Raw genomic sequence first — 24308 nt, forward strand, 5'->3', positions numbered from 1 at the left:
TTTTTTCTCAAAATGTTCACCACTCGCAGTACGGAGGTGGCTCAAACGTACAACGAAATTTGCTATCTCAACGAAAATGAGTTAAAAGGCCATACAGATCGCCGATTCAAGCTCGTCCAGCATGGTGGGACGTTCAGATGGATAGAATCTTTCAATGTGCTTCACAAAAAGTAATCACAAGGAGTCAAACCGGGCACATATGGAGGCCAATCTATCTCTGCGTCGGTAAATTTGCAATAATCCAACGCAATGAATCTATTCTCGAAGTATTCATCGAGAAAGCGAAACGCCTGTTCGGTGCGATGTAGTCTGGCCCCATCTTTCATGAAACACTCGGTGCCCGGTCAATGTGGCGACAGATTTTTCCAAAATTGCAACGTAACGTTCACTAGTGATCGTTTCTCGCATGAAAAAGGGCCAATAATGCATCTTCTGCATACCGCAGCCCAAACAGTAACGTTGGGAGAATACAGTGGTTTCGCATCGCAGAAATGGGCATTTTAGGAACCCCAAAATTTCCGATTTTGTGTAATCACGATTGCATTCAGGTGAAAGTGTGCTTCATCTGTGAACTAAATGCAGCCAACACCAAATTCTTCGTTATCAATCATTGTGAGAATCTGGTTCGCGATGTCAGCCGTCTGTCGCGCAACTCGCCTCGTGGCTTTGGATTTTGAATGGAAACACGTGTAGGCTCTTTATTTTCAGCACGATGGAAATCTTCAAAACAGTCTCTGATGCAATGCTTCGAACGGATGTCCTTGGATTTTGCTGCATAATTCCAGAAACAGCTGCAACATTTTCAGGGGTAACTACAGTTTGCCTGTGCCCAACATCTTCCGCTGGATCATCAGCCACGCTGCCTGTCCGTTGGAATTTGGCGAAGAGCTTGCGAATGGTTTTCGCATCGGGTCCTTTTGGAACATTAAATCGTGTCTGAAAACTGCGCCTTGTTTCCGTAAGACTGTGTGCTAACCTGTGGTATTTCCGCAACAGGAAAACACGTTGTTCAATAGAGCCGGCCGGTGTGGCCGAGCGGTTCTAGGTGCTTCAGTCTGGAACCACGCGACCGCTACGGTCGCAGGTTCGAATCCTGCCTCGGACATGGATGTGTGTGATGTCCTTAGGTTAGTGAGGTTTAAGTAGTTCTAAGTTCTAGGGGACTGATGACCTTAGCTGTTAAGTCCTATAGTGCTCAGAGCCATTTTTTTTTTTTTTTGTTCAATAGACTACATGATTTCAAACTCTTCTTTCGGTACGCTAACCCTCTTTCCCGTTTCAACGGTGGAACTGGATGCTCTGAGCTGCGGCGCATTTTGTAAGCACTGTGTGATACGATTACAGTGCCATTTGTTAGCAGCTTTTCGAACTTCTGTATAACTTCTAAGTCACTATGAACTGCTCCACAGAGCGCTTATTTTACTGTCAGCGATGATGTCATTAGAAACGAAGCACAAGCTCGTCGTAAAAAAATATGGTAGAGAGTTAAGCTGACTGTGTCTTTTTCAAAGTTATTGTCGCGGAATTTGTCTTGAGTGATTTACGGAAATCATAGAAAACCTAAATCAAGTTGGTCGGCGGCGACTCGCACCGCCAGCTTCCCGAACGCGAGAGTTGTATCACCATTGCACTAACTCCGCTCGATGCTTTGTCTCGCAAATGATTGATGGGTGGAGCACATTGTTTCTGTGTCTCAGTGTGTACGAAAGATCCTCTAATCTAATCTTATCTTCGTAGTCACTAAGTAACAAAAATGCAGATAGTTTCGAGCAGAAAGAAGCTTTTCTTTTTGTGAACAGATTACATTCCGAAACTCAAACGTAACGGCGAAAATCGTTGTTTGGTTCACCCAATATTTAAGAGCAAGAGATCTAAATATGAACGATCTTCTAATAGTGCAACGACACGTCCGTGTCTTTTATAAGTAAAGCGACACATTATGGATAATTCGTGCAAGCGATACGCCTTAACTACTCTCACTTCTTACGTGGGAACATTGGGAAAATGTCGACTGATTCGGACTACATTAGTAATTTATAACGACATCGACTATAAGATTCCTATATATTTATAACCTGCTTTTCCTTGTCATCGTTTCTAGCAGAGCAAAAGTTTCAACAACAAGGGAGCTCCGGAAGGTTATGGTACTTTCGCAACCTTACTATGCAACAACCCACACTGTTGGAGCGACGTCAACAGAAAAGGAGACATTACACAACTGTGAAGCTCGCCACAATACGACATAAATGAGTAAAAAAGGAAGAAGGAAATAAATACTAGATTTTTCTTCGAGAGTACAGTAAGTTCCGCGTTATTAGATAGCGATGGACGATACATTGGTTCTGAGCACTATGGGACTTAACATCTATGGTCATCAGTCCCCTAGAACTTAGAACTACATAAACCTAACTAACCTAAGGACATCACACAACACCCAGTCATCACGAGGCAGAGAAAATCCCTGACCCCGCCGGGAATCGAACCCGGGAACCCGGGCGCGGGAAGCGAGAACGCTACCGCACGACCACGAGCTGCGGACAACGATACATTAAATTTAATTTTCGCAAGTCAGGTGATGCATTAATTTACAGTCACAATAAATGCATGCGCACCCTGGGTGGAAAACTTCCCTACCTCCGTACTGCCTACCTATATTGGTGTGTCTTATTTTGATGTGAAAACCATAGACAGTGATGAGGTTAGGGCGCAGAACAACTCTGATCAAGTACTCGTTCAAAGAAGGACAATAATAAAAAATGCCCTTGTAACCAAAGTAACTCGAGTTCGTATTCAGCTGTTACGAGACTAAACATTTTAATTAGGATAATTAAGAATATGCAGCGTGGTTCTTGCTCGGTTACTTATAAAGCGTGTGGTGTCTTCGAGAACCATATTTTACGCGGTCTTCCAGCAGTCGGCAGTTCCTGCTATACAAAACAAGAAAGAAAGAGTAGGTCCCGAGTGCGAGTCTCGGTCCGGCACACAGTGTTAATCTGCCAGGAAGTTTCAAGAAAGATTAATGCTTAACGTGCCGTCGACAGCGCAGTCGTATTCCTACTGCAGTCATCATAGCGAAAAAATACGGAAGTGTGAAAGTGATAATGAGTTCTCTATATTTATTTCGTCGTGGGATGACAGGCTTATTGTTTGTTATGTTTTTGGTTGAGACTGTACTGAACAAAAGCAGGAATGGCTGATTAATATTAATATAAATAATAATGAGGTTAACTCTATACAGGATAAAGAACCACTGGAGAGAGATGTTTAATAGGTCGTAATCTGTTTTTATCACACCATTGTTCTCGTGCAAACTTTATAGGCCGCGCGGGGTAGCCGCGCGGTCTAAGGGGGACTTACCACAGTTCGCGCGGCTACCCCCGTCGGAGGTTCGAGTCCTCCCTCGGGCATGAGTATGTGTGTTGTCCTTACCGTAAGTTAATTTATGTTAGATTAAGTAGTGTGTAAACCAAGAATCCGATGACGTTAACAGTTTGGTTCCACAGGAACTTACCACAAATTTCCAAATTTTCCAAACTTTAGACGGAACCCATGACAAAGAAAATTAAGACCATCAGTCACTGTAGAGTGTAAGCATTTTTGTAACAGAAAACGCAAGACTGCGCTCGGGTAACAGTTTGGATACAATTTTTTCGAACGTTTGTACGTCAATGGGCGCCTGCACACAGACATCCTGCGAGAAATCAGACGGTCAAAACGTCCTTTAAAGTGTCAGTTTTAAGAGATGGAATTTCAACGTGAAAAATACCTTTTTTTTTCTCCGATGCTGCATGCAGACTCGCTGTGTTAAGAACGTAACGGATTTAGAGCGTTCGTTTCCCCCTTCAGAAATTATATACAGTCACCACCTAGTAGACTCTTACGAAATCTGTACTTTCACTGGAGATAACAAGCAAATGTATCACCTACATAAATACATACCTACATACATTGTCTTTCCACTACGACGTTATCATGTGAGAAGGCTGCCCTACAATTTTCTACACTCATGTGCTGGACTATAAACTGACGTCATTGTAATGGCATCATTATTTTTAAGACGACAAACATCGTGCAGTTACTACCGTATTATCAGTTCCTGCCCCCCCCCCCCCCCCCCAGCATCCGGTTGTATTTTATTTAGTTCACAAACTAAGCCAGAACACAGACTAGGTTCCCGGATTAGAACGTGTGAGTCCGGCTTCCACGGTTAATAATGAAATTTTGTAGATCAACCATACAACAGAATACTCTCCTCTTTGCATGCTACCATTTGCCAAAGACTCTTTTTGGTACCTAAAACCGTTTATCAAATATGAGGAATGTTGTGAATATTTCACTCTGGCTTTATCGCTGGCGCAGTCCGATCGCAAATGAGTTGTTACGTCACATCAGTTTTCTCGAGATTGGTGACAGATAGAAACCTCCACCTAACTCTTAAGAAAAATTCAATATGTTAGCCAAATTTCAAACACAGCAACATATTACGTAATATGCACCAAACGCAAAATCATAACGGTCTCTATTTTTAAACTACAAATTTTTGCGAATTTCGCTTATTGTCTTGCTTCCATGTTAATATCACAATAAATATGACCATTGACGAAATGATGGGAATATCATGATGAACTTGACATATGAAGCTACAAGTAAAGCCAAAAATGATGGTATTTATGGAATAGCTTCTGTAAAGTCGTTTGAGAAAGGTTGTCGGTCGTGCGCCTCGATTCGCTCATCGCCGACCGGCCAAAAGGTGGTAAACACTTGTCGGCCTCCCCTTCTGAAAGAATGCACTCGCCCAGCGCTTTGGACGGAAACTGGTCATTGCACATCGACCATCGTATCCTTCACGAACTATACACTGATGTCGATCGTTGTGGATTAATGCGTTTGAACGATCTTCATCAAACGCCGAAGGTCATCCTGAACGTGGAGAGTCACCAACGTCAAAACGATCCTCCTTGAAACGAGAAACCCATTTTCTCGCAGTGCTCTGTCCAGTGGCATTATCCCCATAAACGGCGTAGATGTTTCTGGCTGCCTCCGCTGCTGTCACCCGTCTGTTGAACTCAAACAGAAGGATATGCGAGAAAAAACATAATTCTTTACCTTCTTCTATACTTCTCAAACATTTTTCGACACCTATACGTCATATTCAGTGTGCCTCGTTTTACTTTTATTAAATATGACACATAACTTCTAGTTGGTTTACTGTTTTAGGCCAAAACTGTAAAGAACAGGGTGATCAGAAAGTCAGTATAAATTTGAAAACTTAATAAACCACGGAATAATGTAGATAGAGAGGTAAACATTGACACATATGCTTCGTACGACATGGCGTTTTACTAGAAACAAAAAAAAAAAAAAACCAAAGTTCACAAAATGTCCGACAGATGCGCGTCGTTTGTTGATGATCGTGTGCTCAGCCGCCACTTTCATCATGCTTGGCCTCCCAGGTCCCCAGACCTCAGTCCGTGCGATTATTGGCTTTGGGGTTACCTGAAGTCGCAAGTGTATCGTGATCGCCTGACAACTCCAGGGATGCTGAAAGACAATATCCAACGCCAATCCCTCACCATGACTTCGGACATGCTTTAGAGTGCTGTTCACAACATTATTCCTCGACTACAGCTATTGTTGAGGAATGATGGTGGACATATTTAGCATTTCCTGCAAAGAACATCATCTTTGCTTTGTCTTACTTTGTTATGCTAATTATTGCAATTCTGATCAGATGAAGCGCCATCTGTTGGACATTTTTGAACTTTTGTATTGTTTTGGTTCTAATAAAACCCCATGCCATTCCAAGCATGTGTGTCAGTTTCTACCTCTCTATTTACATTATTCCGTGGTTTATTAAGTTTTCAAATTTATACTGACTTTTTGATCACCCGATATGTTGTAATTCTTCCATGTAAAATAAAAAAAAGCAATAATATTTTTGTGTAATATTTCACAAAAATTAGTGAGATTCATTGAGCGCTTGAGTGAAGAATTAAAAAAGGGACAAACGCTATGTTTTGCAGAACCTGAAATTTTTCGAAATAAGATTCAAATTATTTAATCCTCGCCGTAATCCACTTTTCTTTTTGTGTGTGTGTGTGTGTGTGTGTGTGTGTGTGTGTGTGTGTATGTGTTTGTGTGTGTGTGTGTGTGTGTGTGTGTGTGTGTGTGTGTGTGTGTGAGTGCGTGCGTGCGTGCGTGTGTGTGTGAAGTTGTTAGCCTTGTGTTCAGGGCATTCAGCCTTTATCACTGAAAGCATTACAATGAAGCGTATTTGTTTCAGCGGAACAACCGTTCCTGGCGCAGAAGGAGGACCTGATTGCCGAACTGAAGGCGTCCAAGGACATCCCTGGAATCAAGAAGCTGAAGGTACAGCGCGCTAAAGTGGAGGAGCTACAGGAGAAAGAGCTGCTGAACGAACTGTCTCGAACGCTGACCGCCAGCACGCTCATGGAGAAGGTACGTGGCGGGCAGCCACACGCGGTCGCCGGCGCCAGCCGTGCAGTAAGTCAGCACCACCGTTCACTCCATCACTGCTACCGTGCCGGGGACGGTGCCAGGGCTCTTCCTCTTTGCTTCCTCTAGTAGCCTGTTTACACACGAAACACCACATTCGAGAACAATAGTTACTCAGTGCACAGGAATTTAACTGTACCAGGCTTCAGCCGATAGTGCATTTGCGATGTACCCGCAAGTTTACTGATCTCTGGCAAGCATTGGGTACCTGAAAGGCTGGTGCCACGTCAGTCAGCTGCTGGAAGAAATGCAGTGCTAACTGTGCTACATATCAACTTTGCTTTCAACTTCCAGGCACCGGCGGAAGGTCGTTGCGGTGATCGAGACTCCTAATACTTAAAACAAGCCAAGGAAATATTTTAAAGAGGGTATTAATGTTCGCGAAAGTTCAAACAGCGTATGAAAATTCATTTGTTTAATATCATTAAAATGTATTGAAGCTGGAATTATTAGAAAGAGATATGCCCATTTACCCTAGTGCGGACCATCACAGTGATCTGTGAGCTGTCAAGAACAGGCACAGAATTTATCGGAACGAGAAGCCAGGCCTCTTGTTTTCTTGATGCCACGCGTATTTCGCTAATCCCATCAGAAATCAGCAGATAACGGTGCCAAGTACATGCCGTGTTTCTTGACTTCCGGAAGGCGTCAGACAGGGTTCCGCACTGCTGCTGCCTAATGGACGAAATACGAGCGTGCGCAATATCTGCACCAGCTGAGTGATTGGACCGAAGGGTTTCCAGCAAACATAGCACTGCATGTCATTCTCAACAGTGAAAAATCTTAAGAACTGAAGGTAACTTCGAAGGTTCCCCAAGGGAGTGTTATAGAACCATTGCTTTTCACAGTATATATACTGGATGTCCGAAAATTCCCGTTACAAACTTCTAGGACTTATAGAGGGGAGTGAGTGCATAATATTTTGAATGGGAACCAACGTCCAGAAACCCATCCTTTCCGTTCTACGACGGTTTCAGTTCAGATATTTAACTCATCCACTTATGCTTCTGGTACTGAATTACGGGTGGCGTAGTACAGTTACTAGATAATAATTTGAATGGAAACATAATGAAACATTCATTTTATCACTTAAGAACATTTACTTGTGTTAAGACTTCAGCATTACGCGTTTAAATTATCCAAAAACAGAAAAGAACCCATCATACTGTACGTACAGAACGTAATGTTCAAGCGTTAATACAAGCAAATGTCCTCAAGTGATAAGCAACCTAATAATTTACTCTGTCGTTCCTAATTAAATTCCTCAAACAGAAGTACATGAGTTCAAAATCTAAAGTGAAACTGTCATGGCACAGAAAACGTACGTTTTCGGACATGGATTGATAATCAAAATATTATGTACTCACTCCCCTCTACAAGCCCTAGAAGTTTTTAACGGGAATTTCCGAACACTTTGTATAAGTGACATGGCGGATAACGTCCGAACTTCCATGAGGCTTCTCGCGGACGGTGTTTTTCTGTACAGAGTTGTAGCAACTTTAGAAAATCGTAGCGAAATGCAGGAAGACCTAAAGAGAATGGACTATTGGTATAGGGAACGGCAACTAATCAACACCACAAACAAATGTAACATAGTGTGAATAAATGGGTAGAAAGCCTCATTATCGCATGATTACAGGATTGCAGAACAATCACTAGAGTGAGTCACATCAGTAAAACATGTAGGAGTGCGTAAGGAGCGATTTAAGTGGAACAACATAAAAGTAATCGCAGGTAAGGCAGATACCAGACTGAGATTCACTGGAATAACCCTCAGGAAATGTAGTCCACCCACAAAGGAGGTGGCCTCGTTCGACCAATACGTGAAGGTGGCTCGTCATTTTGGGATCCGTACCAGATAGGACTGGTAGAGGAAATAGACAACATCCAAAGAAGAACAGCGCGTTTCGCTACAGGTTCAGTTAGTAAGCACGAAAGCGTAACGGACATGTTCAGCAAACTCCAGTGGCAGATACTTCTAGAGAGGAGATTTGCGTCACAGCGTGATTTACTATTAAAGTTCTGAGGCCGTACCAATATATTGCTTCTTCCTACATCCAGCAGCCAACGGCGCTGCCGCAGTGGTGACACCTGTTCCCGTCAGATCTCCGAACTCTAGCATTGTCGGTCTTGGCTAGCACTTCGAAGGGATACCATTAGCGTCTACCGTGCGCTGTTTCTAAGCAAGGTGCACTCAGCCAATGCGAAGTCAACCGAGGAGTTACTTGACAGAGAAGTAACTGCTCCTATTACGAAAATTCAACGGCCGGGACAGCATTGTGCTAACCATATGCCCCTTCATATACGCAACCAGTGAAGCCTGTCGGCTTAGGATGACACGGTGATAGGTCGGAACCAATGGGCGTTACGAAGCCTGTTCGGACGGAGTACGTACACCTAGCGAAAATAGTACGAAGTCAAAATTAGAGAGATTTCAGATCACGCCGAGGTTTACGAGTAACAGTTCTTCCTGCGAACCATTCGCGACTGGTACAGGAAGTAACATGCGCCGAACACCATATTGTGGCTTACAGAGTGTGTAGTAGATGTAAATCAAATAACAGTAACGTGTGAAATGCAGCCTTGGCTGTAGTGCACCCAGTTATACACGAAGTTCGTGGCTATTGTCAGCCATCAATAAATTACAGCAAGTGTAAACATTACGGAAAATGTGCGAAACAGCAGATCGTCGCCCTTATAGTAATCAAGTCTGTAGCTGCGACAGACTGCAGCTCCGTGCTGTGTTCGCTCCGCCTGTGTATCGGATACACGGGACAGTGTATAGCGCAAGCGAGACATGGCGACTTGTTCTGTCGATTTTCCGGTAGGTTCTCGATCCTCTGTCTGGGTGGGGGCTTGTACAAACTCCCTGGTCATTTTTCACGTTCGCATTCTTTTGTATTCTGTATTTTTCAATATTTAATACCGTGTTTAAAAATTGCTACTAATGGGACGATCTTCGTCAGGTCAAGAAACGTGTCGTTTCCCATGACGATCACGCCACGTTATGGTACTCTTTCGAGAAACATAATGATTTTGTCCTTCCCAAGAAGTGTCCTAACAGAGAAACTAATCAGCATTCTCCCCTTCAGTTGTATCCCCCGCCTAGGACGTTCAGGAAATAGGCACAGAACACTAAACTTGCCATTCTGCTCTTTTGTTCCCGCGGTCTTCCCTGTCATACTGGATAATGAAGACATATCTAAATAAACGCCTAGAAGCCTCCATTTTGCCCGTTAAAATAGTTCCATTCGTGAGGTTACCGACTTAAGATTGTAGTATACCTCATACTTTAATTAATCTGCTTGGAAGGTGAATATGAAAAGTTTTACTAAACTGTTAGGTTAAACAGCGATGAGATTAGCCGATCTGCCACAAACTGAGGCTATGTTAATAGAGGTTCGAGGTTCGATTCCATGACCTAAGAAAACCTCCTCAATTTTTTTAAAAGCAGTTTCACATGTTAGTTTCCTCACTGCCCACAGAAAGGAAGCCCAGACCGTATGCTGAAAAAAAAAGGTCTACTGAATTGCTAGAGACCGCAGGAGTTCAGCACTTTAGGAAGAGTGAATTTTACTTTCATTCCCACGTAAAGTTGTATACTGCTGTCATATCACCACACACACAAATCATAAATTGTATTATGTTACACAAAAATTTTTGTTTGATGCTCAATAACTCTGGGCGTGGTACTTCCAAACTGCTATGCAAAGACGTTAACAATAGTAGTAATAATAGTAGTAGTAGTAATAACGGTAATACTAACAATAACAATTTCTAACTGATGACGTGTAGTTTGTTGGTATGAATGATAGTAGTAGTAGTAGTACTAGAAATAACAATTCTAACTGCGTTTAGTAATTGGTGTTGTGGTATTTGGTGACATATTATATCACAGTGTCATTGCCGTTCAGAGTCGTAACGTTTCCTGCATGAGACATAAGGGTGGAAAAAGACGATCAGCCCTTGCATTGGTGGCACTTACACACAGTACTTCCTTGACGCTCTATCAGTCATCCTGCAAGTTCTTTTGAAATAGCAGATTTTTGACCAAACATTTGATATACTCCCAGCATCTCCTTGACTTTCCCCGCTTCTGACGTAGTGAGGTCGCTAACGCACCCCTGTGCTGTGGCGCTCGACTCGGAGGTAAGCCAGTTCGAAACCCGGTGGTGGTTGAAATTCTTCATTACCTGTATTTGGCCAGCAAGGAGAGGATATGTGATGACGTCAAGTTTCTGATCGCCAGTCTTCACGCCAGTGTCCGCAGTGCCTCGTGAAGTGAGTGCTTGATGGCATTGCTGGTGAGTGTAAGAGGGGGGGTGGGGGGGGGGCGTTAAGTTTGTCTGTCCGCTTGGTGCTTTTCGAGAGGAGTAGGCTATGCGCTGGCATCGGGTTTCACCGTGTCCCCTCTCTCACCATCTGCAACACCAACATGACACTACAGTAAATACACCCATTACAGTCATCTACAGTTAACAGATACACCTCCCCACACAGCTCTCATACTTCGGGAAGGAAACATGGCTACCTGCGCAGAGGATAGGAAAACCTTCCCAATTACGTGGCTGAACGTGCCCTACGGGACCTCCCAGCCATTCGTCTCGAACGACTTTACTTTACCTACTTCTGACGTAAACGGGAGTAGACGGAGACTCTGGAGCTGCCCTGTGGTCCACTGTCCTCCGATCTTGTCCAGTCAATGGTCCTCTTTTTCTATCAATTCAAAATAGTGAACTGGGGGGTTGAAGCTCATTTTGAGATACTGACAAAGGAAGATCCCCATCGCACCCCTCTCAGATTTTGTGGTAAGAGGGCCCAGTGGACAGCCCGTCAAAACCTGAACACATCAAGCACGGAAATAGGAAAACTGTGTACTGAACTGTAAAAAAAGCAAAATAAAAACAGTGAACAGTCCAAGGGCAAGCAGTGCAATATAGAACAGCCTGCAAGAGCAACGGCATCGTCTTTAAGTGGTCACGGGGTTCGGTGAAACGCCCGTTTTCGAGAGCGAGGTGTAAGGAAGGGACCTATAATGACAATTGATTCTGCACGACTACTCTATTAGCAGCCGAAAGGAACAACCTCTCGAATGTGAACAACAAACGTTTGATGACAAGCCTACAAGTCCACAGAATTCTCCATCGGAAAACACGTCTGGTGTGTCATACACGGCATTAGTGAAAACACGTGTGTCATACGACAAGAATCTCTTACCGACGCACCTAATTTGAACGCCTGATGAGTGAGTAAGATATGCCTCCTTGCCCGACTTAGGCGTTCGTATGAATGTGAATGTGATCACTCCCAAGGAGATGATGAAGACATAATAGTCTGTCGCATAAGCTGCAACAAATGCACGCAACTGTTTCACTATCACACAGTGTGCTCTGTCAAAACATATTTTTTTAACGTTTCTGAAGTTGCGTTCCGTTTTGTAAGTTATGACTCGTTAATTACTTTGAGTGACATCGATCACACCCGTTTATTCGTTGTTTTCATTTCTGTGAGATGTCCATGTGGTATCTCGCCTGCTTTCACTATTCATCACGTTTACCTGAGACGGTAGCGTATTTTACCACATGCACATGACTCATATTCTATAACCAATGTATAGTATGACAACTACCAAGACTACAGAAAGAGAGCAAACATTTCAACGACCGGACGGACAGTTCATAATGATGTGAAAAAAGATAAATAAAGAGTTTTGAACACGGCTCGTCCGCTTCATAGTCGAGCACCATGACCACTTAACCACGATGCCCCCCCCCTGCCCCCCCCCCCCCCCCCACTGTTCGTATTCGCTTAATATTGTACCGTTCAATGTTTCTAAACACATTAAAAAAAGTATTGCATCACCTGGTTCCGAGAACTCCTGAAGATGGACGCTGAATGTCGATATTGTATCACAGACACAATCCCATTGACTGTTCAGAGGTGTCACTAAACCCACCCAAAGATGCAATGATGTAAACAGCCATCCATGAGCAGCGCCTATTAGACCGAGGGGGTCCGACAGCCGATCAGTTCCAGTCACTCCATCAGGAAGGAGGTACACAGCTGATATTGTCTGTACTTCAACCATGCTCAGATGGTCAATACCGCGGTTCGATCGCGTCCGCATTGTTACTTTGCGCCAGGAACCGCTCTCACCAAGGGAAGTAGCCAGGCATCTAGGAGTGAACCACAGTGATGTTGTTCGGACATGGGGAGATACAGAGAGACAGGAACTGTCGATGTCATGCCTCGCTGAGGCATCCCAAGGGATACTGCTGCAGTGGATGACCGCTACCTAAGGATTATGGCTCCGAGGAACCCTGACAGCAACGTCACCATGTTGAATAATGCTTTTCGTGCAGCCTCACGACTCCCGACGTCCATGACGAGGTACATCTATGCAACCACCACACTATGCAGCGCGGTGCAGATGGGCCCAAGAACATGCCGAATGGACAGCTCAGGATTGGCATCACGTTCTCTTCACCGATGAGTGTCGCATATGTCTTCAATGAGACAATCGTCGGAGACGTGTTTGGAGGTAACGAAGTCAGGCTGAACACCTTAGATACACTGTCCAGCGAGTGCAACAAGATGGAGGTTCTTGGATGTTTCGGAGTGGCATTACGTGGGCCCGACGTACGCCGCTGGTGGTCATGGAAGGCGCCGTAATGGCTGTACTATACGTGAATGCCATCCTCCGGCCGATAGTGGCAGTATATTAGCGAGTCATTCGTCTTCAAGGACGACAGTTCGCATCGTGAATGCCTTCATTCAGGATAACGAAATCACTCACTAGAGTGGCCAGCATGTTCTCCAGACATGAACCCTATCGAACATGCCTGAAATAGATTGTAAAGGTCTGTTTATGGACAATGTGACCCACCAACAATTCTGAGGGATCCACGCCGAATCGCCGTTGAGGAGTGGGACAATCTGGACCAACAGAGCCTTGATGAACTTGTGGATAGTATGCCATGACGAATACAAGTATGCATCAATGCAAGAGGACGTCTTACTGGGTATTAGAGGTACCAGTGTGTACAGCAATCTGGATCACCATCTCTGAAGGTCTCAACATGCACTGTGTGGTTTTCATGAGCAATAAAAAGGGCGGAAATGATGATTATGTTGATCTCTATTCCAATTCTGTACGGGTTCCGGAACTCTCGGAACCGAGGTGGTGCAAAACTTTTTTCATGTGTCTATTTTGCTTCTTTTCATCGTTCAGTACACCTTCTTACTGTTGTTAAGTTTGATCTGTGTTCAGTTTTTGAGAGACTGTCCAGTGGGCCATCTTACCACTAAATCTGAGGGGATGCAACGGGGAGATTCCCTTGTGAGTGTCACTTCCTGCACCATTGTCTTATTGAATCTCGAAGGACATTTGGCTACGTGTGCATCAGGAGGACACAACTGTATTCATATATTTTTATGCTCCGAGTGAAACCGTGTTTGTTGCAGATCCCGGACAAGGACGCAACGGGCAACCCGATCCCCGAGTGGAAGCGGCAGATGATGGCGAAGAAGGCGGCGGAGCGCGCGCGCAAGGAGATGGAGGAGCAGCTGGCGCGCCAGGCCGAGGAGAAGAGGCTGCAGTCCATCCCAGCCTGGAAGCGGCAGCTGCTCGCCAAGAAGGACGACTCCAAGTCAGTAGCCTGCTTCCTTTCCTCCTGATAGAGCAAACTCAGGTGTGTGGCTGTTGCGATTATTGCCGCGCGGAGTGGCCGCGCGGTTTGAGGCACCCTGTCACGGATTGCGCGGCCCCTCCCGCCGGAGGTTCGAGTCCTCCCTCGGACATGGATGTGTGTGTTGTCTTAGCATAAGTTAGTTTACGTAGTGTGTAAGTCTAGGGACCGATGACGTCAGCAGTTTTGGTTCCTTAAGAATTCGCACACATTTGAAGATTTTTTTAATTGTGATTATTCCTGTATACGTCGGAAGGTCACCTCTGACATTGTAAACGTACACAAAGTTACCATAAGCGTTACCTATGGGTAGAACGCTGCACTAGAATGGATCACTGCGTTTCAGTAGAAAGTAAATCACCATTAGGGACGCGTTAGAGACGTCTGTAGAACTAAAGAATGGACATCCGTCACGTTATGAAATACAATAGCACCAATTGTATAACTGCGTTACACGCAAAAGGCTTGTCAGCCAGGGAAGTTGCTCGACGTGTGCACCGAAGTCAAAGTGATGTTTTGTGGACATGGAATCGGTTCCCGCTGACAGGTAGTGTGGAGGACGTACACCGCACACGCCGTCCACATTCGGCAGGTGCACAGCATCATCGACACCTACGACTTCTGAGTCACAGTACCCTGGCCCAAGTGCTCCAGAACTGAATTCAGCGTTCGGAGAGGCTGCAGGATGTCGTGTACTGCATCACACTCTTAGGAGACGATTGCATTATGCGAATCTCCCTTCTCGACGACTATGGCGAGCACCACGTCGTACACCACAACACCATGGACTCCGTTACGGGCGGGCAACAAATCATGTGGTGCGAACACCCCAGTGTTGGCATTGCGTGTTGTTTATGGGCGAAACTTGGATCTGTTTGTACCCTGATAATCGGAGACAATGTGTTTGGAGGCAACCCGGCAGTATCGGACGTCTCCAGCACTGTTCTACATTTGCAACGAGGTAGTGGTGGAGCGATGTCCTGGGGTGGCGTTACATGGGGTCACGTTAAACGTCTCGTGGTATTAGAGGGTAATCTCACTGTCCCACGATACAGCGACGAGATTCTGAAAACGAGTGGTGGAACCGTATCGCCAATATTTTTGTGACAACTTCATCTTAGTGTACGATAACTCGCACTCTCATTGTGCTTTTCTCGTGAACACGTTCCTACACCAAGCCACGATCACCAGAACGGCGTGACCTGACTGTTCCCAGGATGTGAACTCAATCGAATATGTGTTCAGTCGATTGAACCGATCTGTTTTTGGACGTCGAAAACGACCACGCACTCTGCGCGACTTCCGCGCAATCGCCATTAAGAGGTGGCACAGTTTGGGCCAGGGCTGGAGTGATGATCTCATAAATGATATACTACGACGGATTCAAGCATGCATCCGAGTAAGGGAGCGTTCCACCACGAACTGACGCTGCTCCGGAGTGTTGTGAAAAATCCCTCATGGGAAACAGACGATTCTGTCCTTACATAAAACGTTTGCTGATCCGCACACATTCCAAATGAATATATATGCATGCCTCGAAGCACGTTTTTCTTTTCTGTGCCATAAAATTCGAAATAAATAGGTGATGCAAAATTTTTGTGATTTGTGTTCTTTCAGTCATCCTCAAGCATATTTGAGTAGTGTTCATGTTCTAAAATTTCCGATTTCCTTTCTCAGGACCGGGGGCACATGGAAAAATGCAGTTTGTGTCACATTATGCGGAGACTATTTATGTATGCGTGACCCAGATGGAAACTATACAGCACGCAGAACATAAACGGCTGCAGCAAGTGTGGTTTCGATACTAGAAATGACGTCGTTTTCATTCCAAGAACAGCGACCAATCATTCGTTTTATCCATTTGTGTAATGTCACCCCCTCTGAATTTTATGTACAGTTGAGTGACAAGTGTCATGATCGTATCATGAATGTGTAGAATGTGCGTTCATGGGAGCGCGAGTCGAAACGCGGTGCAACGCCGTTTACCACCAAACCAAAACTATCTCGGCCTCGCAACAACCGATCTGACAACATGGTCAATGGAGGCAATTATTCTGGAGGATCGTGGATTGATTGCCACAGGTATCGCCTCCACGGTTAGCATTTCCGTGGAATTGTATGCACACTCCTGCGTCATAACCTGAAAATGCGGATGTAAAATGCTCTAGATGGGTGCCACGGATGCTGAAGAACGACTTCAACGCGCACGTAGCAATTTGCCATGTGACACATGATGACGGCCTGAATGAAACTTTCTTTTCAACAACTGTGTCTGTGGGTGAAATATGGATGCCGTTTTGCTTTCTTAAAATGAAACGGCAGTCAGCACAGAGGAAGCACATAGACACCAAAAAAAAAGGAGACAAGCCCAAAATGATGGTGGCCGTGAGACAACAATGGCGTAGTTCTTACTCATTGTGTTTCAGTGGGCAGTACCGTGACAGGTGTTAGCTAGCGACATGTTTTGAAGAACAAACATTGCGATAAAAACATCCATAAAAGACTGCATGTGTGTTTTCCAGCAAGACAAAACACCAGTGCTTCGGACGAACGCAACACAGGAGTGTCTTTGTGAAAACAACTTTGGAATAATTCCTCATTCTCTTGACTCGCTTCACCTGGCTCTCATCAACTGTTTACTTTCCCAACGAAGAAAATTACACTCTGTGATCGCACGTTCTCCATTCGCGCTGCTAATGCACCAGCAATTTTTCCGTGGTCAAAACAGACTCCCAAAGAATAGTTTACAGCAGCCATGGAATCGTGGCGTCGACGTTGGGAAAAGTGCCTGTGGCTACATGGCGATTACTTTGAGAAATAACAGAATTTTCAAATATTTTGTGTAACTATTTTGTGAAAAAGAAACTTGGAGACCTTATACCACTTGACCACTCCTCGTACATATAACTGTACAGTTATGATATACGGAACATAAATTTACAGTAAATTAATGAAAATCATATTATCCTTCTGAAATAACTTTTTATGTCGTAAAAGCAATCCATGCAATACATATACTCCCTTCTATTAAAACATCACATAAAAACCAGTGCAAAACAATGTCATTCGTTATGAATAAAGGTTTGACACGATTGGGAGGGCAGGGGGCGTATCAGAATTTCCCAGTTCTGAATGAAAGATCTCTAGTGGCGTAGTATCCGAGGCGGCCTCCCAGAAAAAAGTGTTCGACGTTGTCAATCATGCCACAGTCACTAGTGGGGTTATGGCTCCTTTACAGAGGATAATGACCTGTCAAAATTTCCCATGGTTAAGCGTGCCCGAGTAATAGTCACTTTTACACCTTGGCTACACTTCTTGCTCTCCTCTGTGGGCAACTAAGGAGTGTAGGTTCAGTGTCAGGGCGGTGTCTGTTCTTAGCACGTGGACCCACTTTATCTTAAAACGAATCTTAATGCTGTCAAGTATATGGGCTGCCGGAATTTTATCATAATGCATTTACACTCGCCATTTCTGTCAACGCCGTTACCTGAAGAGTGGAAATGTCAAACCGTCTGAGTGCCATTTTCTAACAAATAGCATTTTCAGTGCTGTTGTGTTCTCTTGTTTCAACTGCCTAATGATGGAGAAAATGTTTATAAAAGATTCATTACCAGATGGAACATCGACGTCGTGCCAAGTAGTGCTTTCCATTGAGACCAAGAGCCCATTCAGCTTGAGCACAGTTTTTCTGGCAATAAGACTGCATTTAAGCTTGTATTTGTATCAGTAAAACATCACTGTATTGGAAGGAAACAATCAGGACTGTAAAAATAGTAAAAAAGCTGGAGAAGTGAACAGAATCTGGAAAATGCTCTAAAAAAACCATTTCTCCCTCAACAAGACAGGAAACTCTACAGTAAACTTTACAACAAATGATCCCAAGAAAGCAGCTGTCTAAGAAACAGGAGTCAATACTGAAGGATTTTTTCTCAAATTTAATTTTGTGATTCTCTTGTAAAAAATTTAAGAGATATGAGAAATGGTTTCTGTTGACTGCAGTTCTACAAGTTAAAGCGTTCCTGTTGTGTTTCTGTACTTGTATTATAACAAATGAAACGTATTGCCTCAGTATTAAAGGCACTTACTTGACACAAAAACTTTCTTATTGGTGCTTAGAACTAATCAGTTAAAGGCATGACACCTAGAATGTTCTTCATAAATTATTTAATTTCTAATTTGCCTCATTATTTTTTGTATTTATAAAGTGAGCAGCATAGTTCTGCTGTATCAGAGTACCCTCTCAATGTTTTTGATTACAAATAAATTATGTACATTGTTTTCTGGTGCACCCGATAAATGCGAGATTTGGCACTTACAGGGCTGGACATTTACACCCTTCAGTAACTCGTTACATTTTCGTTATCATTGATTCCTTAAAGGTAATGCCATCCTCAATCCGAAGAGTGATGTGAAGCTGCAGTGCTTTACGGGGCACGGTCGTTTGTAGGTGGAATGCCTGTGCCTTCCTCCCCGCTTCGAAGGACTGACCTATAGTGGAAACTGCAGTTTATCGTGAACTCTGAGAGACCATATTATTTTTTTTTATTTTCATATTAACAAACGTTGCCAGAGGTGAAAGTAGTGATAATTGACCGATAAGAATCCTAGAAGCGACCTTGACCTCTGTATCCACATTCCAGCTGCTGACTTCCTCTAACACAGATGAATTTCAAGCCAACATTTATGTTCATTTTGTGAACGTCTGTGGGTGACCGTCATTAGCAATTAGTCTAGTTACCGTCGCTGCATTTTTGCAACGGTTTGGCACTGCAGCGTCTTTGAATTAGTGTCCAAGCAGGAGTAGGGTTGATAAAGTGTAGAGTGACTTTCGAAGGTTACAACATGAAGTGCGCAACCATGGACAAGGAAGATAATCGACGAAAAGTTAATGGTGTGTTCGCCTGTTAGGCTGTTTGACTGGTCCACTTTCTCTTGTGCCTTCGCAGGTCAGGTGTTCCTTGATAAGCTACAAAAATCGATTTTCTCCGCCACTCAACGACTGTTTGGAGATTAGAGATTTTCACCTACAAAAAGACAGAGCTAGATTGCTAGAGACTTGCTTTGGTGATGCTCTGCCTGGACGATGGACACTCTGAAGAGGTTCTACTCGGCATCCACCAAGCTGTCCATATGTGACGCCTCCTGCTGTCTGTTTGTGGAACATTTTTGAGCCTGACGTTTAATGCAAAGCCCAGCAATACTAAAGGCGCCATGTGCTGTGTGCAGCTATCAGACTGCATACGCTAACAATGGTAGTTTGTCCAGCAGATCGACAGCTCGTAACTGTTTGCTTGCTGATGGTGATTATATACAACTCCTGCAACGTCTCTGAGGTGGCACGCGAATGACGACTTTCGTCATCTGGCTCCAAAGGTAGATGACCACCAAAGACTGTCTACCATTTTGAACCCCTCCCCCCCCCCCCAGTACTATTTGCTTACACATACGGCTAACTGCAGCGACAAATGCGAATTCCATAGCACTGAAATGTAGAATTTGTGCGTTCTGCTTTGTTCACAGCACCTGAGACTGATATTACACGTATTTAAATGAGCTTCACTCATTTACAATACAACTATTCTCGTTACTCTAGTACCCATGAGGCTCGGCATGGTATCACGAGATGGTGGATAGCTTTTGTATGTCCATCCTTTTAGCAGGACGTCTCTGGGACGACGGCCGTTTACTATCTTGACAAAAAATAAAAACACCTACTGCTGTCCTTATGATCTTATTTTATTTTGTCGCTACCAGTTTCGACGCTTCATTGCGTCATCTTCAGGATGTTTTGATCCGGTACAGGTGGATACGATCCCCATGCGTAACCCATCAGTTGCTGAAACATGAGTTTCAGATTATCTGCGAATCCAATAAGGCTGGTAACTGATGGGTTATGCATGGGGATCGTATCCACCTGTACCGCATCAAAACAGCCCGAAGATGACGCAATGAAGCGTCGAAACTGGTGGCGACGAAATAAAATAAAAGCATAAGGACGGCTGTAGGTGTTTTTATTTTTTGTCAAGATGGTGGAAAAGTTAACTGCTCATTTATACAACTCAGAACTCGATTACACATCAGCGTGAGCTACTTTCGGTATCAGCAAAACACAAATGACAAAAGGGACTGTCTGAACACGATGGGCACGAGCCGCTTCCTTCCATTCTCTCGCTGAGATGATCAGCTGCAGACTGAACGTAATGCATTTTGATGATGCAGCCAACTGAAAGCCTCGGTGTAGCTACTGTTAGTTATTTAGATGTTACATGGTGACTGTTTCCGCGATTTCTTAGTATGGTGTAGACTTTGTAAACTGGCCCAAAGAAAAAACACGTCTCTTTAATTAATATACTTGCATGGATTTATTCTGCTCCTTTACAGGAATGTTTTTTTATTTATATCTGGTATTGTGGGCAATATAGGTGTGAATATCCCCGTTTAAAAGTAGGAAGAAAAGCTTGTAGCAAAATAAGTCCATAAAACCTTAATTTGTGAGCTATTAAACTGTACCTCGGCTGAATCGCCTATTCATGACACTTGCATTTATTTCGTTCAATAGGTCTCGCACAAAGTTTTCGAAATGACTACTTGTCGACTGAATACAGGTTCCAAAACACTGCCTCACTCAGACCTGAACAAGCTTGTATACACTTCCGTAGTGCTTACTTGTCTAACAAGCTCCCGCTGTTAGTGCAAGGAGCTGTAAGAGGGCTTTAACTTCGCGCTACGATCTGATTAATTCTTTAGATGCACAGAACGCCAACACCTCGTACAGAAGACATCCATTTCCATACTCACTAGGCAGTTTAGGATACAAGACAGTACAAGCAATACTTACATGGTTACACTGTGACACAAAATCTCTACACAGGCCATAGCCAAAACCTCTGTAAGCTAAGCTAGAAGTCAGACAGGCATATGCTATCTGATCAAAAATATCTGGACACTGTTCAGTGGACATCAATAAGGGAGTGTCCACCCTTCACCTTGATGACAGTTTGAACTCTGCTGGGGACTCTTTGGATGAGGTGTCGGAATGTCTCGAGAGGAATGGGGCACATTCTTTCTCGAGAGTCGAAACCGGTGATGTTGGACGCTGGGGTCTGGTACGAGGTCGGCCTTCTAACATCTTGACTCTTCGTAGGCCAGTGCATTTAAGGAATGTTACTCTCCACAAAACATTGCCTCAGAGATGTTGTTGTATGACATGGTGCATTGTCATGCTGATACAATCACCGTCTCCGAGCTATTCCTCTACTGTGCTCAGTTCACAGTGCTGTAAAATGTGTTCCTATGCTTCAGCATTTAGCATTTTCTTAAGTGCAATAAGGGACCACAACCCAACCACCAAAAACACCGCCACGCCACAACACCACCTCCTTCGTACTGCAGTCTTGGTACTACACAGGGAGGCAGGTGAAATTATCCGGTCATTCACCAAACCCAAACTCTTCCATTAGATTGCCACAGCCTATAGCGTGATTCATCACTCCAAAACCCTCGTTTCCAGTCACTCACTGTCCAGTGACGTCGTCTTTTACACCGCCTCAAGTGTCGCTTAGCACTCACTACAGAAATCTGTGGCTTACGGGATAACGATCGATAAATGGACCCTATTCTTCTTAACTCCCTACGTATATTGTGCTATGTGGATTTTGGAACTCATGAGTGATTCCTTCCGCTCATTTCATATGAATTTTCACAACCATCATCCGTAATGTTTCACGGTCCCTGTTCGTCAGTGCACGACGTCTGCTTTCACAAACACATCGCAAACAGTTTACTTTGGTAGCTTTAGAAGGGTCGAAATGTCCTTGATGCATTTTTCATTCAGATGACATCCATGTTTGAAGTCACTGAGCTCTCCTGGACGATCCATTCTACTGTTACTACTTTTCTGCTGACAGTGCAACAATGCTCGCCTCTTATTTATAGTGTAGGTTGCCAATCGACGCTTACGTCACTTAGAATCCAAACGTGTGTGATGCCGGAAACCTCTTCTGAAATCCGAGACGTATTTCTTACAAACATGAAGTGACACCCTAGATAGCATTGCCTTTTCAGATAAATCGGAACGCGCTTCCAAATACCTAATTGTAATCTTTTCACGTACTGTGTCTCACACAGATCGACTCTGAGCCGCGGCCCAGAGGAGAAGCGACCCAGCAAGGCGGACGAGCGGCTGCAGACGGCGCCTGGCGCCCCCACGCCCGTGGACAGCAGCAACAAGGAGAACAAGACGCCGCCGCCGGAGTCGCGGCCCGACCCGGGCACCGAGGAGGACGACGAACCGCCGGCGCCCATCATGCCGTGGCGCGCGCAGCTGCGGAAGACCAACAGCAAGCTCAGCCTCATAGACTGAGCGACTTCCCCCTCCCAACCCCCCCCCCCCACCCCATGTGCTACTCAGATGTGACTGCTCTCCCGCTTTGGACGATTGTTCGTGTATAGTTGTATTCACCCACGTCGTCAGCAGCATAGTGTAAAGAAAAGGGACCGCGTGATAAGATAATTATACAAAAGATTTCGATAAGGGACATCTTCAAACATAATAAATAAACTGTTAGGATCTTTGGTGATATTTATGAACACAATACAAAGGTATGTTCTGTATACCCTCTGATGTTTATTGTATGGACTATATTGTATTTATTATTGTATGCTGGTGTGAGTATAGCTGAGTTTCTACTTCGTCTCATGCTAGATTTTATTGCTAACGAGAACATTTCAGGTTATTTTCAATTTCTCCGATTTTGTTAAACAGGAAAGTGTTTCATTTTAACCATAGGTATAATAGACAGATAATCAGAAATTTCTTACAATGAAGCTAACACACCTTGTTGGAATTTATTTCAGTACTAACATAAATTCATGCATCAAATTAATTATACAGTCTATGTATCATTCTATCCATTGTTACTATATTGTGCATAGTTTAAGTAAATAAAAGAAACAAACTGCGTTATTATTTCTGCTGAAATACTGTGACTATACCGTTCCAAGATTATTTTTATGTGCCTTACACTACCTTATAAGAATAGTTACTCCATACTTTGTTAGTTAATTCATTAATATATGAGTTCTTTATTCAGTATAAATGTACAAAATTATTTGGTACATTTACAGTTTTCACATGCATTTATCAGAATGGCAGTGGTATAGGCTCTTACACATAAGACATTATAGGATTGTGTACTATTTCAAATGACTCGTAAATAGAATCTCTAACTTTTACCCATTATAATAATAATATTATTGACACTTGGATGTGAGAGTATTAGATCTCACATCAGCTCCAAATGTGAGAATCATATCTCCACAAATATTTATTACACACTACCACTGACAGATTTTCTGAAGTCTAGTGTTCTGCAATAAATTGTAAGAGGATTCTGTGCATGCTTCAGTAAGTCTGTTTCTTTCTAACACATTTCTGAAGTATAATTTAAGCAGTTTTCTTAGAAACATTCTCATTTTGGTTTCTGTTATAGTTGTTCAACATATGAACATGACCATAAAATATATCATTTACTTGCAAATTATATGTGATACTATGTTATGTTTGGGTGATGGTGAAAAAGAAATGAGGCAAATCTATGTGAGCAGTATACATGGGAACTAACTGATATAAAGTGTAAATTTTCGTTATTCAGCATAGTAACTTGTAAAATTTCTGTATATTTTTGTTGTATTGTTATAAAATAAATTTTTGCTGCATAAAAGACACATTAAACTTTTTGGCTCTTTTATGTTTCCTAATGTCAACCATCAGTAATAGATGCTGTGGAGATTTTGACAAAGTATGGAGTCAAAATTGTAATACTGCCTGCAGTCACCTTTACCCTTTATTCTCAACCTGAAGCATAGTTTGAAACCAGCACAGCACTAAAGAGACATGGTGCTACTGGGTATTATATGCTCTTATATTCCTCCATCCTGAGAACTTGCTGACTAAACCAGCAATACAGTGAACTACAGTTCAACATGAATCCAAAACATTCTAAAGCCTTATATTTTTTCACATTCACAAAGAAATGCCAGAGGGGAACCTTTGATGTCCCTCTGATACTCAGCAGGCAACCAAGCTATATATATATATATATA

The 24308-nt window shown here is 43.5% G+C and overlaps 1 protein-coding gene across 1 annotated transcript in view; it reads left to right on the forward strand.

The window, feature by feature from the left end:
- The window catches only part of LOC126235303 (uncharacterized), a 485532-nt gene extending 461595 nt beyond the window's left edge, over positions 1-23937 (forward strand). The window contains exons 11-13 of the mRNA XM_049944027.1: positions 6284-6459; positions 13981-14165; positions 22332-23937. Of these exons, the coding sequence (XP_049799984.1) occupies positions 6284-6459; positions 13981-14165; positions 22332-22566 (596 nt within the window). The 3' untranslated portion in view covers positions 22567-23937. The remainder of the gene's footprint in view (positions 1-6283; positions 6460-13980; positions 14166-22331) is intronic.
- The last annotated feature ends 371 nt before the right edge of the window (positions 23938-24308 follow it).

The sequence above is a fragment of the Schistocerca nitens genome, chromosome 2, assembly GCF_023898315.1.
Source record: "Schistocerca nitens isolate TAMUIC-IGC-003100 chromosome 2, iqSchNite1.1, whole genome shotgun sequence".
Lineage (NCBI taxonomy): Eukaryota > Metazoa > Arthropoda > Insecta > Orthoptera > Acrididae > Schistocerca > Schistocerca nitens.